The following is a 17,733-nucleotide window of genomic DNA, read 5'->3' on the forward strand; positions in this document are numbered from 1 at the left end:
TTATATAAAAATGATTAAACATTTGATTATCCTAACTTCCATTGGGCATTGCTTCGTATTTTTTTGCGAAGAATGACAATACAAATCAAGGTACACTCTTCCCACATCTGAATTTTAAATTCATATATTCAAATTTATATTGAGTATCCTGTATTATTCTATTTTTGGAAAGATTTGTATCCACATAGCCTTCTATATTTTCACAGAAGATACGATTTCTAATATTTTTTGATTTGTATCATATCTTATCTAGGTAATGGGTGTGCAGGCAGGTTGGAACAATGTCAATTCCATATCTCAATCTGGATTTGCAAAATCAGGGCGGTGAGGGTAGCTGTTAGGGGCTCATGTGAGAGGCTTGGTCAACGGGCACTCTGTATGTGCGCATTAATGCAACTGGGTCATGAGGCATGTAGAATATGGGTGGCCGATGGCGAGTATGCAATTAAGGTGCATCGACTGGGACCAACGTCGGCAACTGCATGGGCAGCTGCGACCACAAGCGTCTTGTATGGAGCAGAAATCATGTGCGTCATTGCAGATCTGAATATATTTATACTTGGTATCATTTTGTTAGATCATACTTGAAGGATAAAGTTGGCTTTATCTATACAAGGTCTGAGGACTTGTTAAATCTGGAGATATATTTGGATCTTCTATAGTCCCAGCCCGGGATTCCCAGGGAGAAAACCCACACGATCGACTCAACTAGTTAAATCCGGCAGGTAGGTGAAGATGACAGCCCGATTCTCTTTTTAATCAATATCCATCATTACCTTGTTAAACAAAACTGAGTAGATCCTGTAATCAATATCCTCTACTTAACGTACAATTAAATCCCCGTACGTTCGGCGAGGGTGTTAAACGAAGTCTACGTATCCAATAGGAGAAGAGGAAGGATCGATCCCGGCCGGACCCGTCGGGGGAGCCAGGTAGAGAGGACGAAGTTCATAACTCAAAATTGACCAAGAAAAAACAGAGAGAACTTACCAATATCCTCGTAGAACCGGGGAGAGAGGACGGAGTTTTTGTATGGGTGTCCACATTGGGTATCGTCAGGCGTCGGCCTCTCACCAACGCGCTGGGAAGACTCTTCTTCCTTGGGACGGCGAAGATTCACAGGTTTCGGTGATTTCCAACCGATGGATCTCGTGAGTACATCAAATATCTGTATGGACGGAGAGACCCGGTGTGAAGCGATAAAAAGGAAACGGATTTTTAAACCAGCCCGGGCAGACGCCAGAGAGAAGAAAACACCAACACTCCTCCAGCCATGCAAGTCAGAGGGCTCCTTATCGTCCCTATCCGGTCGAGGGGACGGCTCGAACGCTCACGAAGAAGCCGCCGATGCACAAGCGCCAAAGTTTTGCAGAGATCGCCAACGACGGCGACAAGCATTGATGAGGGCGAGCGTCTGTCGTTTTGCGTGGGGTTGCCGCCGCTGTCAATCTTTATGTGAGGGGACGACGTCGCTTGAAAGGCTGGCGCAATGTTGACGGGCTCTCCCCACGGTGGAGGAAGACGTAATATCGCGGTGGGGGGGGGTAGGCAGTTGGGACGTGCGCATGGGTAGATAATGTCATGTCCAGGCTCGAGCTCCGTTCCCCTCTCCTCTCAAAGGGGTTGACTTGCTCTGAGTCTGCGGAAGAGAAGGAGCGACATGGGTTCAAACTTCAAAGGATGGCGCTTCGTCGAGACACGCCGCTCGCTCCAGGCAGGTCAACGGGCGCGCCTTTAGATCTCTAAAGGCGGTTGGGCGGTGGGGGGGAAGTGGACTCGGGTATTGATTTGCCGGCGCAATCGTTGACGCACGCCGCCAACGAGCGGATCGCCCCCCTCCACGCGTCCACTCGGGATGAGAATTGCAAGTCAAAGCCTACTTCAGAGGAGCCCTACCCACCAAGGTCACTAATGCATATCTCTACGCCTCTCTCTCTCTCTCTCTCGCTCGCTCTCGCTGTCTTTGTCCGTCTCTCCTTGTCTTTTGTCTCTCCCTACGGCAAATAAGAGGGCAGAGAGGAGAGGCGGGGACTCGGAAGAAGACAGCAAGCAGCGATTCAGCGAAGCATTCTCTAGCGAAGGAGACAAGCAGAGATGACTCGTCGGGCACACCCACTTCCGGCCCTCTTCGTCTTCATCCTCATCGCGGTGCTCTGCGCCGCCGCGGCGGCGGCGGCGAGCTCGAACATGCTGAACAAAAGCTTCTCGGCGAGGGCCGACGCTCGGCCGCCGCCGCTTTCAGCTTCCGGGGACCTTCTCTTCCAGGGGATTCTGCAGGACCCCAGCGGCAAGTTCGCCTTCGGGTTTTTGAAGGAGGAGAAGGAGACGGGGAACGTCGACGTCGCCGTCGTCCACCTCGCCTCCGGCTTCCCCGTCTGGCGGGGCGGCGCCGCCTCCGCCGCCCGCTCCGGCGGCGTCGTCCTCTCTTTCGACGGCGTGCTGACCCTCGCCGACGGCGACGCGGCGCTCTGGAAGGCGGGGTCTCCGGAGGGGAGCCTGGTTCAACTGAACCCCTCGTCCAACCTCGAGGTTCTGGCCCCGAACGGCTCGGCCCTGTGGCAGAGCTTCGGCGCGCCGTCGGACACCCTCGTGACCGGCCAGAACCTGAGCGCCTCCGCCGCGCTGACCTCCGCCGACGGCCGCTTCGCCCTCCGGCTGGGGCCGGACTTCATGGCCCTGTACATGGGCGTCGCCGCCTACTGGAAGACCACGGCCCTGCAGACGGACGGCAGCATCGTGCCGGGCGGCGGCCCCATCTACGCGCGGCTGAACCAGACGGGCTACCTCGCGCTGTACCAGAACGAGACCAACCGCATCCACGCCGAGCCCTTCGACACCTCCAACCGGAACCTGTCCGGGCTCTGGCGGCTCACCCTGGAGGACGACGGCAACCTCAAGGCCTACTACTGGAACGCCTCCGCCTGGCTCCTCGCCTACTCCGCCTTGCGCGACGCCTGCGACCTCCCCGCCCAGTGCGGCGCCTACGGTCTCTGCCTCAGGGCCCAGCCCACGCAGTGCCAGTGCCTGGACGGCGCCGCCGCCCGCGCCGGTCCGTGCGCGCCCCCCGCCGCCGGCGACTTGTGCGGCGGGGAGAACTTCACGGCGCTCAGGCGCGCCGGGGTGGAGCTGGCCTACAGCAACCTGCTGCCCCCCGCGACCGCCGGCTCGCGGGAAGAGTGCGAGCTCCGGTGCGAGCGAAACTGCACCTGCTGGGGGGCGCTGTTCAACAACCAGACGAGCAGCTGCTTCCTCATCAACTTCCCCGTGGAGACGCTGGTCAAGGCCCCCGACAACCGGCTCGGCTACTTCAAGCTGCGGGTCACGCCCGCGCCCCACCGCGGCGCCTCCCGGAAGCGGGCCGCGATCGCGTGCCTGCTCGCGCTCGCCGCGGTCTTCTCCGTCTCCGGTGCCGCCCTTTGGTGGCGCCGCCGGCAGCAGCGGCCGCGCGCCGCCGGGTTGACCCTCATGGGGGAGGGCCTCTCGCCGGGCGCCTACAAGGAGTTCCGCGCGAGCACCAGCTTCCGCGACGTCGAGCTCTCCTCCAATAGACAGTAGAGGCCCCCGCGGTCGAGTACCGGCGGCCCTTTCCTTGTTCTGAACTAAATTCCGAAGCGGACGACTGATTTATTCGAACGAAACCCTCTCTCGGGTGTCAGAGGAGCGTGATGAGGATGAAGAGGAGGAGGGCCGCGACCAAGGAGTACTTGAGCGCGGCGACGAGGATGGCCAGAGAGATGACGAGGATCTGCCACAGGAGTTGCAGCCCCGCCCACGCCAGGATGCCGGTCAGCCCCACCGCCACCACGTTGTCCGGGTCCGGAGACAGCAACAGCTCCCGCCACCGAATCCCCTTCCAAGCCCCCCCCGCCGGCGGCGGCGGCGGCGGCGGCGTTTCGCTCCCCGCCTGCGCCTGCTCCTCATCGCCGCCGCCTTCCTCAAGCTCTGACCCAGAGGTTGTGGCGCCCCCGCCATCATCCATGGCAAAGCCGCCCTTCCTCTTGCCCTTGTCGAGCGCCCGAAACCCTAGCCAGCCCCGCGGCTTCGAGCTCTTCTGCGCGCACCGGAGGTGGCTCAAAGGCGCATACCTCCGCCTCCTCCTCCTCGCATTAGAAGAAGAAATAGACTTCTGAATTCGCACGGCCGGGCGCGGCGGCGCGAGGACGGTGGCGCCGCCCATCCTCTTCCCGACTGCCGACGGCGATCCCGCCCGCTGACAAAAAGGGGGCAACCGCCAGGAGCTGTATCTAATTATCCATAATAAAGGGGTCGGAACGCAAAATACCTTATCGGGCGGGCCCATTAAGCGGCCCATTACGCGTATGGCGGGGAGGCTGCCTCTCCATCCTCGGGTTCGTCCGATTTTCCCTCCGCCATTCCTTGCCCGATCTCCTTCGAGCGGAGTGTAGTGTAGCGTAGCGGAGCGGAGGGATGCTCGCCGTGGCCTCGAGCCCCATCGTGGGCCAATTCGGCAGCGCCGTCCGTTGCAGCGATCGGCGGTCCGCCAATGCCGCCACTGCCGCCGCCGCCGCCAGCTTACCGCCGATTCCGAGGGAGAAGAGAGTGGTGCTCGTCCGCCATGGCCAGAGCACTTGGAACGCGGAGGGCCGCATCCAGGGAAGCTCCGATTTCTCCGTTCTCACGGCCAAGGGCGAGTCTCAGGCCGAAACCTCCCGCCAGATGCTCCTCTCCGACTCCTTCGACGTCTGCTTCACCAGGTTCGTCCGCCATCTCGCCGTTCGTATCATCGTTGTTCTTCGATCCTGAAACCGCATTCGTCGCCCTTCCGCAGCCCCTTGGTTCGGTCGAAGCGGACGGCCGAGATCATTTGGGGATCGCGCGCGGCGGAGTTGATTCCCGACGCCGATTTGCGGGAAATCGATCTCTATTCCTTCCAGGGGCTGCTGAAGCAGGAAGGCAAGGCGAAATTCGGAGACGCTTATCGCCAGTGGCAGCTGGATGCCCCAAATTTCATCATCGACGGGCATTACCCCGTGAAGGAGCTCTGGGCGCGGGCCAGAGGCTGCTGGAGCAGAATTCTGGCCCACGACGGCGCGTCCGTGCTCATCGTCGCCCACAACGCCGTCAACCAGGCGCTGGTCGCCACCGCCTTAGGTCTTATCCCCTCCGCCTCCCGCTCGACAAACGCCGAGGAGTTGCTCGGCTGACTCGCGTCTTCTCACAGGTCTGAACACCACCTACTTCAGGGGCCTGCTCCAGAGCAACTGCGGGGTCAGCGTCCTCGACTTCAAGCCCAATCCCAGAGGCGGCTCGCCGCTCATCTCCCTCAATCGCCTGAACCAGGTAGGTGTTCCGCTCCTACTTTTCACAGGCCTGTGCGCCATGCTATGGCTGAGCAAGGAATTCCGCCGTGGCCTCTCGCAGACACCCAATTCGCCATTCTCGCGGGGCAACTCGGCGGGGAGGAAGACGTCGCGGCGGATCATCCTGGTGTGCCATGGAACGACGCAGAGCACCTCTGAGGTACGCAAGACGGCGCCTTTTTTAGATTTTGGATTGGTTTTGCTCAGACTGCCCGCGATCTCCCTCGCAGGTGGGTTTTGCGAGCTTTGGGTACGAACCCATGAACATGCTCGGCGTCATCCAGGTCTCCGACTCTCGCCCAACTCTAACTCTCCCGTCAAAAGGAAGAAGCAAGGGTTTAGGCTTACAGCGAATTTGTCTTTGGGGTGCAGTCGCAGAAGACGGCGGAGGTGCTTCTCGACGTCCGGGTCGACTCGGTCGTGTCCAGCCCCAGGATAGCCTCCGCCGACACGGCCACGGCCATTACTGAGGTGGGTCGCGGAGAAGTCTTTAAGGCTGGCTCCTTCGAAGCTCTGATGAGAGCGGGCTGCCTGTGCGCAGGTCCAGGAGGCGGCGGACTGCCTGGGCGCCGACTGCGTGCCCCGGTACGTGGAGACGAAGAAGATGCTCGAGCTGGACGTGGAGGGCAGCGCCGTCGGGGAAGTCTGGGACAGCGCCGGCAGGGCCTGGGGCCTTCTCTTGCAGGAGCTCTCTTCTTCTTCTTCTTCTTCTTCTTCTTCTTCATCGTTCGGGGAAGAGGAGACGCCGGTGGAGAGAAACGTGGTGGTGGTGGGGCGGCCTTCTCTTCACGCGGCGCTGATCGGACACTGCCTGAAGCTCGGCCCGGAGATGGCGAGCTCCTTCCATCTCGACGCCGGCAGCATCTCCGTCGTCGATTTCCCCGACGGCCCCCGTGGCAGGCCCATCGTCCGTTGCATCAACTACACTGCCCACCTCGGCCGATGGTCTATCCCCGTCACCCGCCCTTCCACCAACGACGAGGAGTTCTAAGTTCCAAGTTCTATCCCGCCTCCTCTCATTTGACATGGACTTTCTTCTTCTTGAAAGTTTTGACCTCGGAACGAGGCTGGCTTCACGATTCGAATTAAACCTTCTTTGATGGCGGAGGGGGTCTTCTTGCCGCGTGGAGCCGCGGTCACCACGTGGAAGGGATGCAGTCGTCTTGTTAATAACTGAGATCCTTCTCTCGGACTGCTGCTGCTGTTCGAGGGATCGTCTCTGCGCGGGGGGGAAGAGCTTGTCGAGGAGGACGCGAGGGAAGAGAATGCCGATGGCGTTGAGGCTGTCTCCACTGAGAATCTCCGCGGAGGACAAGCTTCGGTTCTCTCAGGCAAGATCGGGTGTCAGATCTCGCCGAGTGTTGATGGCATCCGCTCTCCGCACATCCTCGGAGTGAGTGGCTGCCTTATTCTTCTTCCTTTGATGTCCGCGAGTTGAAACTATTCAGGAGACAACGGTCTACAATCGATCAAGAGAGGAAATCAAGATTGATTGCAATAACTGAACGATTGTAGACTGTCGTCTCCTTTCTAAAAACCCCCATTTCCGGCGGATCGGTTCGGCATGTGTCGCTAGAACAGCCGATCGTGTCACAATGTCTAGAGCTTTTAAGTGCCGTTATCTTTGCGCGTCTGCTACGAGTCTATGAGTCCGATCTACCGCATCGCACCTTGACTTTTCCATTCAGATTCTCTGATTTCAAGTTTTTTCGACAAATCGCGCTTTTTTTTCTTCATATTATTTTCACTTCAAGTGATGGAAAAGGAAACATGCGAACCTAGCCCTTGGATGCATGTCTCGTTAGCTTCAGTAGAGAGTAGTTTAATTCTCGATAATATTTGACGTGACGGGAGGCGATATGAAGAATTTGGGAACAAAATCGTCCTCCTTTTGGATATAAATAAATAGCCCGTTTCTCCAAGGCTCTCGGTTGATTTTTGACGGAACAGCTGCACCAGGTCGACGAAGAAACTCGGCTATCCACGGGGAGATGTAAAGGCGCAGGTCATCCACTCCATGCCCGCTCAGAAAGTCGAGATCTTCAAGTCGCTGGAGGGCTGGGCAGAAGAACACATCCTGTCGCTTCTGAAGCCCGTGGAGAAATGCTGGCAGCCACAGGATTTTCTTCCCGAGCCCTCTTCGGAGGAATTCCACGAGCAAGTCGACGAGCTGAGACAGCGGGCCAAGGAAATCCCCGACGACTTCTTCGTCTGCCTGGTGGGCGACATGATCACCGAAGAAGCGCTCCCCACGTACCAGACCATGCTGAACACCCTCGACGGCGTCCGCGACGAAACCGGCGCAAGCCCCACGCCGTGGGCCGTCTGGACCAGAGCCTGGACCGCCGAGGAGAACAGGCACGGCGATCTCCTCAACAAGTATCTCTATCTCTCCGGAAGAGTCGACATGCGGCAGATCGAGAAGACTATCCAATACCTCATCGGCTCGGGAATGGTATCTTTTGTTTCTTTCTTTCTTTCTCTCTGTCCTTCTAACTATAAGCTTTCTTACGTGTAAGCTATTCATGCATGCATGCAGGATCCGCAGACAGAGAACAACCCCTATCTTGGGTTTGTCTACACGTCGTTCCAGGAGAGGGCGACGTTCATCTCCCACGGGAACACGGCCCGGCGGGCCAAGGAGCTCGGCGACGTGAAGCTGGCCCAGATCTGCGGCACGATCGCCGCCGACGAGAAGCGCCACGAGACGGCGTACGCGAAGATTGTGGAGAAGCTCTTCGAGACGGACGCGGACGGCGCGGTGATGGCCTTGGCGGACATGATGAGGAAGAAGGTCGCCATGCCGGCGCACCTCATGTACGACGGCAGGGACGGCGACCTGTTCGAGCACTTCTCGGCCGTGGCGCAGCGGCTGGGCGTGTACACCGCCAAGGACTACGCCGATATTCTCGAGTTCCTTGTGGGGAGATGGCGGGTGGCTGAGCTGGTGGGCCTCTCGGGGGAGGGCCGGCGCGCCCAGGAGTTCGTCTGCGGCTTGGCGCCCAGGATCCGCCGGCTCGAGGAGAGGGCCCAAGCCAGGGCCAAGGGCCGAGAGGACGCCGTCTCCTTCAGCTGGATCTTCGACCGGAAGGTTTCGCTTTGATCATGGGCCTTTCATACTCTCCAAGTCAGCTGGAGGTTACTGTTGTGCTGACCGTTTACTGATGGGAATAAACAAGGGGGACGCCATCTGGTACCCTTTGTGCCTGTGCGACTGGCTTTATGTCGGTAATGTTTTAGTAGTCACATCCAGACCATCATCCTTTCAGTACAATTTCAGTCATACGCCCACAGAGGACTGATGATGAAAATGATGGAACCAATGATCATCACAACGAGATTTATTACATTCAACTTGATTTTCATCAAAATCTTCCTCCTGCGTTTCTTCAAAATACTCATTGAATCTGGTTAAGACAAAAATAAATCCATTTTTAACTCATTCATTCTCCTTATAATATAGAACTTTTCAACATCAATACATTATTCATACAATATTGGAAATAATGAACTAACGTTTTGCAAAAAAATTTCCTCCTGCAATTCTTCAAATATTGTTTGAATCTGGTTAAGAAAAAATAAAGCCATTTTAAACTCATTCATTTTCCTTATATATAAAACTTTTCAACATCAACGCATTATTCACAGAATATTGGCAATAATGAGTGAACATTTTGCAAAAAATCCATAGTTTCTGGAATATATTCTTCCTTTTTACCAATATTAATTATTCCTGGAAGTACGTTTCTAATTATATTTTGAAGAATCACCATTCTGAAAATGCATTGATGTTTATAATCCTCATTGTACTCCTTAAATTAATCTATTAAATATTCTCCATCATCAAAAGAATCATCAATGTGTACAATTATATTTTGAACCAATGCATAAGTATTTATTTTTATTTTAGGATATTTACATTTGAAAATATGGATCTCTAACATAATAATACTGCTCGTGTAAATCATGGGATACCTCATGAGGATCAAAGCTTAAATCATATTCAAATTCATAATATCCATAATTCATTTTAGAGTAAATCAATTCATTTATGATAAAAAACAGAAATATAAAAAATAGATCTAAAATAATTATCAACAATATGAGCAAAAAAATTTGATACCTCCTTTTGAAGACTTCTCTTGATTTTGTTGACCAAATTCACTTTTAGAAGACATTGGTATATGACAAGGAAAATCATCAAATAAAAAGAAGGAAAACTCATAATGGGCATGGTTCCCCATCAACGGTGCCAATTATTGAACTCAAATTTAAGGTTTTAGTTTGTCATTGATATTTGAGTTAATACATAATAATTTATAAACCTTTATTTAGTTACATAATAACTTAAATAATTTATTTAGTTAGTGATGATCAAGGTTTGTCTCCACAGGGAATGGATATAAGGGTTTAAATACTCTTTAAATGATGATTCAAGAGGGATAAGATGAGATACATATAAAATAGGAGATTGTAATGTGATAAATACAAGGTGGTGAGAGGATGATAATAGTTATTAGATAAGGATGATATGAATAACTATACGCGGAATAGGTAGGAAAACATGGATATATCAAATGGAAATGAGAGAGTGAGATAGATGAAGATGTGAAGTGATAATGGATGTAGAAGATGAAAAGAATAAATGATGATGAAATGGGCAAATGGATGTGGATGGATGATGGTTAAATGGACTGGTGGGAGAAAATTGATAATATGATCTCACCAATGGATGTAATGGAAGTATAGATTGGTGGTTGTGAGATGAAGAAGAGGATGATGGACTAGATGATTTGGGATTTTTATATGAGACAAATGAGACGAGATCAAGGGAAGGTCGTGCGGTCCAGTCCGATTTTTTCGGCCGGTGTGTATTTTTTTTTTATCACAAAAAAGCACAGACCGATGTGCGGTCCAAATTTGTGCGGCAAATTTGGACCGCACATCGCACAAAATCGGACATTTGAACGTAAAGGCGCGGCGCACAATTTGATTTATAGATATGCCCCTCTGCTTCTCTCTCCTCCATATTTCCCTAAGTAAAACCATAGGAAAACCAAAAATAATTGGATAAGACCCTTTAAATATTTTTTAACATTCATTTTTTCTTCAAATAAATTCAGAAAAAATGAATAAAATTCAAGAAAAATCGAAAAGATTCAGTAATTTATCCTCACATTATTTAAAATTAACTTTTGTTTTTGAAACTGCCATTTTGATTTAAAAAAGTAATTCCAACCTTTAATAAATTCTATAAAATTCATAAAAGAACATAAAATTTATATAGAAATATGAATTTACTTGGAATAATGATTAATATATAAATTAAAATCCATAAAATGGTTAAAAATGAGCTGACTGCTTGAATTAAACACTGAATTTCGGGAGTTATCAACTTTACACTCACTGAATTGATACAACCCTTCGAATAATTGATTAAACACTGAATTTATGATAATTCATTTACTCCATTTGAAACAAGAGAACAATTATCGTGGGTGTAAAGCTAAGTACATTTTGTTAAGAAATTTAGGAACACTGTTCATTGGGTGTTGGGCGGGCTTATTATTAAGAGGAGTAATATGATTTCGAGATCACATTACTCATTAGTCAATTGGATCCTAAAGTAGACAATAATTATAATGATTGTAATTCTTAGTCCATTAGGTTAATATTTTAATTTTATCTCAAACGAGACAATAATTATCGTTCTTGTAAATCTAGGAAATTATGTCATTAGGTGTAAATTGGGCTTATTATTAGGAAAAGGAATATGATTTTGAGATTTAATTGCTATTATGAGGAACACCAATGCTTCTAAATCTTAAGGCATTATGATGAAAATTATGAATTGTTTACGAAAATGAAGTCAAAATGCCACTGCATGTCACCAAAAAGTATACAACACATTTTTTCAATATATCATCATGTTAATCAACCTTTGGATCCTCCACGCTATCTTCGTCATCTCTGTTGCTACCATCATTGACATCCTCCTGCGCTCGCCACCAACACTTAAGTGTCATGAGTAGCTCGATGCTTTCCGCTATCAGCCTTGTCTGCTTGTGTTTGTGATGACACGACCGACGGAAAAAAATCTCTCCGAGGGTGCACTTTTTGCCGAGACTGATAAGAACTCCTTCGCAATTACCGCTAAACCAGGATACGAGTGCTCATGTATGACCTTCCACCAGTGTAACAGTTCTGTCCCCTTGATAAAAGGTGAAGTAATGCAGACATCTAGCTTGTGCAGTGTATCAGAAGTTGCAGTGTGATCATTATCTGGCAACAACTCATCAAGTGCTTTGCTGCAAAAGACTGTCGTTGTCCAAGCGGGACGAAAACACCCAGAGGGGGCTGAATCAGTCATAGTTTGATCATTTCTGCCGTCGCGTGTAGCTAATAAATTCCTTACATAACTGATGACTTCGTCTCAGTAGTCATGGTCTGTTAACCGTCCCTTCATGGATGGATCAATGTGCGCAGCAACAGTGAAGGCCTGGTTACGACTGAGGATGGTTGAATATTTATTCAGCTTGGTATTCATTGCTTGACAAGCATTGTACACAGAAGTCTGTTGCCATGATGATATAACATATTCACTTGAAACAAGGTTGATTCTCGGATTCCTTGCATGACACTATCAAGATGTTTTGTCATGTATTTGAGAGAAAGAGAGAGAGGAGATGTAATTGAGAGAAAGAGAGTAAGAGAGACATTGAGAGAGAAACTAAACTAGACTACAATTCTCCATTTTGCAGAAACTAAACTAATAACGCACTAATCTACAATTCTACATTTTGCAGAAACTAAACTACACTATTTTGCAGGAACTGATATAATTCTCCATTTTGCAGAAATTGAACTAACCCAACCATAATGAAAGAATGATAACGTATATACAAGATACCTTGCAATGGAGGCAGCTTTAGCCCAAAAATTTTGAGATTGGAGGGGGAACCCAAACTTCAGTCTTCGGTCTTCAGCCGGAGGCCCGGAGCTACAGTCAGAAACTCAGAATGAGAGAGTGAGAGAGAGTGGAGAGAGTGGAGACCCGAGGGAGGAAGAGAGTGAGAGAGAGTGGAGACCCGACGAAGGCCCGACAGAGGCCGATGGAGGCCCGACGGAGACCAACCGAGTGAATGCCCAACCGATGGAGACCGATGAAGAGAGTCACAGTCTTCAGTCCGAGACCCGAATGCCCGAGTGCCTGACAGCCGCCACAGCCCACAGACCCTTATCCAAAACTTTAGGAAAAAACTGGCCAAAATCGCACAATTGCACCGCATACGACCTTGGCCGATGTGCGTTGCGGTTCAATATAACTCAGTCAATGTGCGATCCGAAACATCAAACATGACTGCATATCGGCCTAAAATCACACTGTTCGCACAAAGGACCAACCCAACGAGATCGAGATTGAGACCAGAGATGGCTGTGGTTGGGTTAGATGATGGAGGACTGTGAATAGACTAAGATGATAAAGATAAGGATTTAGATCCAGCTAAAAGGATGTGAAAGAGAGAAACCAATGTATGGTAATAGACAAACCTTGAATCCCTATGTTCTTCCAAGATCAAGGCATTTTCTTGATGCAGATTAGCCTCCCCATTTTTTGTTGGCTGATAACATCAAATTTGATCAATAAAATTATGCTTTTATTCTTATTTTTTACCACATATTTTTAGATTTGCTCTAGCATTGTTCACCATATAAGGGTAGTATAATAATTATGATTTATTTTACTTAGCTCTATTTTTATATATTTTATTGAAATTAGTGACTAACCCCATTTGACTCCTTATAGTCAAGTATATTTCTCACATCTTTTTGGAGTTTTATTTAAAAAACAGAGCTTAAGTAAATGCAAATTGGAGTGTTATTGAATTTGAGATACAAATGGGAAGAACGGAGAAACGTACGACATCTAATAGATAATAAGAAGAGGCCCAATACAGAAGAAGTCCACTCTAGAAGTCCATTCAAACCTCCTCAAGGACCAAATAAACTAAAGGAAATAATTGTATTAGATGTGGGAAGGAGAGAATGTGGATCCAGATTGGAAATAAAGAAATCCAAGCCCTCCAAACCCTTGAAATTAAATCTAAAGGCTAAACGATTTAGGGAACTTCTATTCAATCTCTTCTCCGTTCTCTTTGTATCTCATATTGTATTTCTGCTTCCAACATTTTGTTTGAGGCCTAGTGCATCATTTTCGTTGATCCATTCTTGTTCTAGAAGAGTGTGGGAAATAGAGTTCAAGAGTGATCAAGATTCTTGGAGAAAGAGCACCCCTTGGCCCTTGGGGGAAGTGACAACAAGGTTCATATGATCTGATGAATATTTTATTTTAATATTATCACCTTTTGTATGGGTAAAAATTCCAGTAGAACAAGAATGGATCATAGCCCAGTGGCAGTCCGCGGGTATGTTTGTAGCGGCGGTGCCCACAGGGGCGCGCACAAGGCTGTGAGCCTCAAGGTGCAAGAGCACCGTAGCCCAACGTCACATGTCGCATCCCATCTCATTACTCATACATCATCCCTGGTCTTCACCTTTGTAATGGCTATGGCCTCTATGGTAATCATGCTTATTGTAACATAATCTTTTGATTTGATCCTAAGGGCTTGGCCCTACCCTCTCTCTTTAACATCCAAGCAATCTAAAGTTGTCCAAAGAAATTTTTGTAACACAAGTAAAGGCTGCTCAATGTTCTAGGCAACAAGCATTGAGACTGGCACACTTTCGATCCGAGCATTGTTCTTAGCTCTGAATTTGACTGCATGAAACCAGGGGATACCGTTTGACCCAGAGCCCACCTCTATGGCTCTGCCTGAAATTCAAATTTTTTTTTTATATATCATATTATTATTTCTAGGCCTTTTAGCATTAAAATATATTCAACAGAAATATTTAAAATTAGTATTTACCATTCTTAACCGCTTTTGCATTTCATTTAATTATATTAATATTATGAATTCCAAAAATTAGTATTAAAATTAAATCAATTTCTTATTAATCACATTTAACTAGTTTTTATCATTTTCTTACCTTTCTGCTTGAAGATTTGTTCCATAAAATCTGAAAAGAATTCTAAACATATCATCTTGAGATGTGAGCTCATTTCTTTCATTTCCAAGCCTAGAAAAATGTAAATTTAATTACTTCTTTCATGAGGATGAACCACTTACATATCATATATTATTTATCGAGTATTTTGTGTAAAATCATTATAAACATTATTTCTTAAGTCTAAAATCAAACAAAGACAAAATTTCCCCCATGGCCATCATCCCCTCATTGGTGGTCCTTATCCCCGCCACCTATGGTAATCATCGTCCATGTCTACATTGTTATCGTCCTCATCAAAGTTGACGGTCGTGCATCTCATTTTACTGACTTTATTCACAGTTTAGTCTTCCAAAAAGTCATCACTCATCCTCTATCACTTGTTCCACCATTTCCATCATCGGTCATCAATCTAAGGATGACCGATGACTGAAATCATATTGCTTAGTCATCGGACGGATGATGAATTTTTATGGAAGGGACTACAGTGCAACAAGCCACTTAGATGTAACTATTTGTCTCAAAAGATTACCCGCCAAGATAATATTACAATGGACAAAGTTTACTGGTACGTACTGTTGACATAAGGCCAGTTGCATATGCACAAAAGGTACCAGATGGCATCCCCCTCGTGTATTCCCACCACTTAGCGGTCAACACAACAGTACCCTATAGCTGACTTCTAAGTATCAAATGCCTACGATCAATTTTTATGGGGTTTCTTGTCTTTGGGACCACATGATTTAATTTTAATGATTTGTTGATCAACAAATTTATAATCCCATGCTTAGGTGGTGCATTTCATGTTGGCCACAACTTCATGGAAAAATGATATTTCTGTCCTCACTCTTCTTTACGTCCTTCTTCTATATTATGCTTATTCATCTACAATTAAGAGTAAGCTATCAGATTATTATGTGTCCATATGTTATCTCCTATACACCTTTTTCATTATTTATAAGCCATCCATTATTCTGTTCTTTCTTTACACATAGTTAGATAAGAGCTTCACCCCACATGTTTCATTGATACATATTTGATACTATGCATGATTGAGAGGAGAAGAACGTCTACATTTTATTCAAGCGGGAGGAAAGTTGTGGAGAACCTAAATGACAAGTAGCCACCACTACTTGTGAGTGATTAACATAGATAGGAAGAAATGAAAGAGCATTTCCTGGATTTGAGTATCATACCTAGCTAGACTTAGGCTTCAATCCTTATGACCACCAGCTCTTTCTAAAACCAAAAGGGAGTATATAATATGCACTCTAGCATTACATGGTACATTCATTCTTAGAGGTTTAGTTCATATCATCAACAGCTCATGCTCATGTTTGTAGGTTTACAAGGCGAGTGCATGATCCAGGGGAGATTAAAGGTCATTACTTAGGGACTAGTAATGATTTTACTTGGGGGTCTGATAACACACACTGTTAGTAGGTTAATATGACCTAATTTACATGTTTATTTGCATTAAATTCATTATATATGTATGTTATCAAACCTAAAATGGTTAAATTTGTTTTTATAATGATAATACAAATGTTAAGTATTTTTAATAGTTTCTATGATGTCGTCTTTTGAAAGATCAAAATTCTTTTAGTCAAAATATGTTTTTATCCAGAATTTTTTGACACTATATTCTTAGAGACATCATTTTTATAATTCAAATAATATATTTCAAAAATTTTATAAAGTAATATCTATCTTTTTCAAATTATTTTAATAGCTTATTTGACTCTTTTCGGGCTTCTGAATTCTGAGGAGAGAGAACATAGAAGAGAGAAAATCAGAGGGCAGAGAATAATCCAAACTCAAATTATGACATGTGAGAATTCAAAAGGAGTTTCAAGATGAATTTTTGAGTGTAGCTTTCTATTTCCAAGATCTTTCCATTTGTATAGTTGGGTCTATATATGGAGCCTTGGATTTTTAAAGAAACTATCTTTAAGCTCACTTCTTCCTAGAGAGATAGATTAAAAGAAATTGAAAATTTGAAAGTCCATCAAGAGTGCTTTTGGTGTCTTGAGTGGTTGAAGGTCAATGATAAACCAAAAATTGGGTTAATTAAGGCATTTTAAGGCTCTGATTTTTGCAACAATATTTATAAAATTTCCCACCTTAGAATAGGGTAAAGGTCGAATCGACAAGGATCAGGTAATGAGAGAGTAGATTGTAATTAAAATATATTTTAAAATATTTTTTTGGTCATTTTATATTTTTTTGGATTGTCAACTGATTTCTAAAGAGCAAGTAAACTTTATGATGGAAAACTAGTAAAAAATATTCTAAATAAATGAAACGAAATATTTATATTGTTTCTAATAAGTTATAATAATTTATTATGATTTTAAGATTTTATTGGTATTTTTGTTAGTGCAAGAAATAAACTTTAAGGACAAATAGAACCTTAGGTTGCACTTCACACCGTGAAATTGCAGAAAAAACAAGTAGTAGACAAAAAACACCGTAACTTTTGCTACATGAGGCATTTTTAGTTTCATTTCATATCTTGAAAAGCTTCAAATTTAGGCTATCCTCTATAATTTTTATCTAGACAAAGTTTTGAGAAAATTAAAATCAAACATTCAGGCGATCACATGAACCTTGTTGTGACTTCCCTCAAGGGCTAAGTGGTGCTCTTTCTCTAACAATCTTGATCACCCTTGAAATCTCTTTTCCACACTCTTGTAGAAAAAGAATGGATCAAAGGAATATGATGCACTAGGTTCAAACAACATGTTGGGAAAAGAAATACAAGATGAGATACAAAGAGAGGGGATAAGAGATTAAATAAAAGTGCCCTAACTCTTGGCCATTGGATTGAATTTTAGGGGCTTGGAGGGCTTGGATATCTTTATTTCCAGCATGGATCCACATTCCCTCCTTTCCATATTTTAAAATAGGCCTTTCAAATTAAAATCATTGGTTAGTTCCACAATTGTTGCCTTTAGTTTATCCAGTCCATGAAGAGGTTTAAATGGACTACTCTAGTGGGCTTCTTGTGTATTGGGTCTCTTCTTATTATCTATTAGATGTCTTAGGTTTTTCCTTTCTTTCCATTTACTTCTGAAATTCAATAAAAATCTAATTTATATTTACTTAACTCCTATTTTTTAAAATAAAACTCCAAGAAGATGTGAGAAATTACCTTGACTATAAGGAGTCAAATGTATAAAAATAGAGCTTAGGAAAATAAAATTATCCTTTTTAATTGGCAAAAGCACGATACCTGATATTGCTCATTGAGCGATCCAGCTGTGCTCTAGACGCCATCTAGGGGGGTTTTATATATGTAAGGGTAGTGTTTAGAAGAGTTTATAGGTGTGGATAGAGTGTA

General features: G+C 46.2%; 4 protein-coding genes across 5 annotated transcripts; 3 read left to right on the top strand and 1 right to left on the bottom strand.

The window, feature by feature from the left end:
• Positions 1 to 1,456: 1,456 nt before the first annotated feature.
• LOC144705404 (D-mannose binding lectin protein with Apple-like carbohydrate-binding domain-containing protein) lies at positions 1,457 to 4,320 on the top strand. The gene has a single exon (XM_078578053.1). It carries the CDS (start codon positions 2,095 to 2,097, stop codon positions 3,553 to 3,555), a length of 1,461 nt encoding a protein of 486 aa, XP_078434179.1. The 5' UTR covers positions 1,457 to 2,094; the 3' UTR covers positions 3,556 to 4,320.
• LOC144705407 (uncharacterized) lies at positions 3,601 to 4,312 on the bottom strand. Its single transcript, XM_078578058.1, has one exon. The coding sequence runs from the start codon at positions 4,310 to 4,312 to the stop codon at positions 3,653 to 3,655; it is 660 nt and encodes a 219-aa protein (XP_078434184.1). The 3' UTR covers positions 3,601 to 3,652.
• A 108-nt stretch (positions 4,321 to 4,428) lies between the features above and the next one.
• Positions 4,429 to 6,397, top strand: LOC144705405 (phosphoglycerate/bisphosphoglycerate mutase family protein). Its single transcript, XM_078578054.1, has 7 exons — positions 4,429 to 4,715; positions 4,790 to 5,112; positions 5,183 to 5,301; positions 5,383 to 5,481; positions 5,552 to 5,605; positions 5,694 to 5,792; positions 5,863 to 6,397. Exons 1-7 carry the CDS (start codon positions 4,429 to 4,431, stop codon positions 6,310 to 6,312), a joined length of 1,431 nt encoding a protein of 476 aa, XP_078434180.1. The 3' UTR covers positions 6,313 to 6,397.
• Positions 6,384 to 8,610, top strand: LOC144705406 (stearoyl-[acyl-carrier-protein] 9-desaturase, chloroplastic-like). Of its 2 annotated transcripts, none has more exons than XM_078578055.1 (3): positions 6,384 to 6,714; positions 7,272 to 7,776; positions 7,861 to 8,610. In XM_078578055.1, the coding sequence occupies exons 1-3, from the start codon at positions 6,587 to 6,589 to the stop codon at positions 8,422 to 8,424; spliced, it is 1,197 nt and encodes a 398-aa protein (XP_078434181.1). In that variant the 5' UTR covers positions 6,384 to 6,586; the 3' UTR covers positions 8,425 to 8,610. The 2 variants fall into 2 exon arrangements, with proteins under 2 accessions (XP_078434181.1, XP_078434182.1); XM_078578056.1 differs by having other exon boundaries at positions 6,395 to 6,714; positions 7,281 to 7,776.
• Positions 8,611 to 17,733: the final 9,123 nt, after the last annotated feature.

The sequence above is a fragment of the Wolffia australiana genome, chromosome 7 (genome assembly GCF_029677425.1).
Source record: "Wolffia australiana isolate 7733 chromosome 7, ASM2967742v1".
NCBI lineage: Eukaryota > Viridiplantae > Streptophyta > Magnoliopsida > Alismatales > Araceae > Wolffia > Wolffia australiana.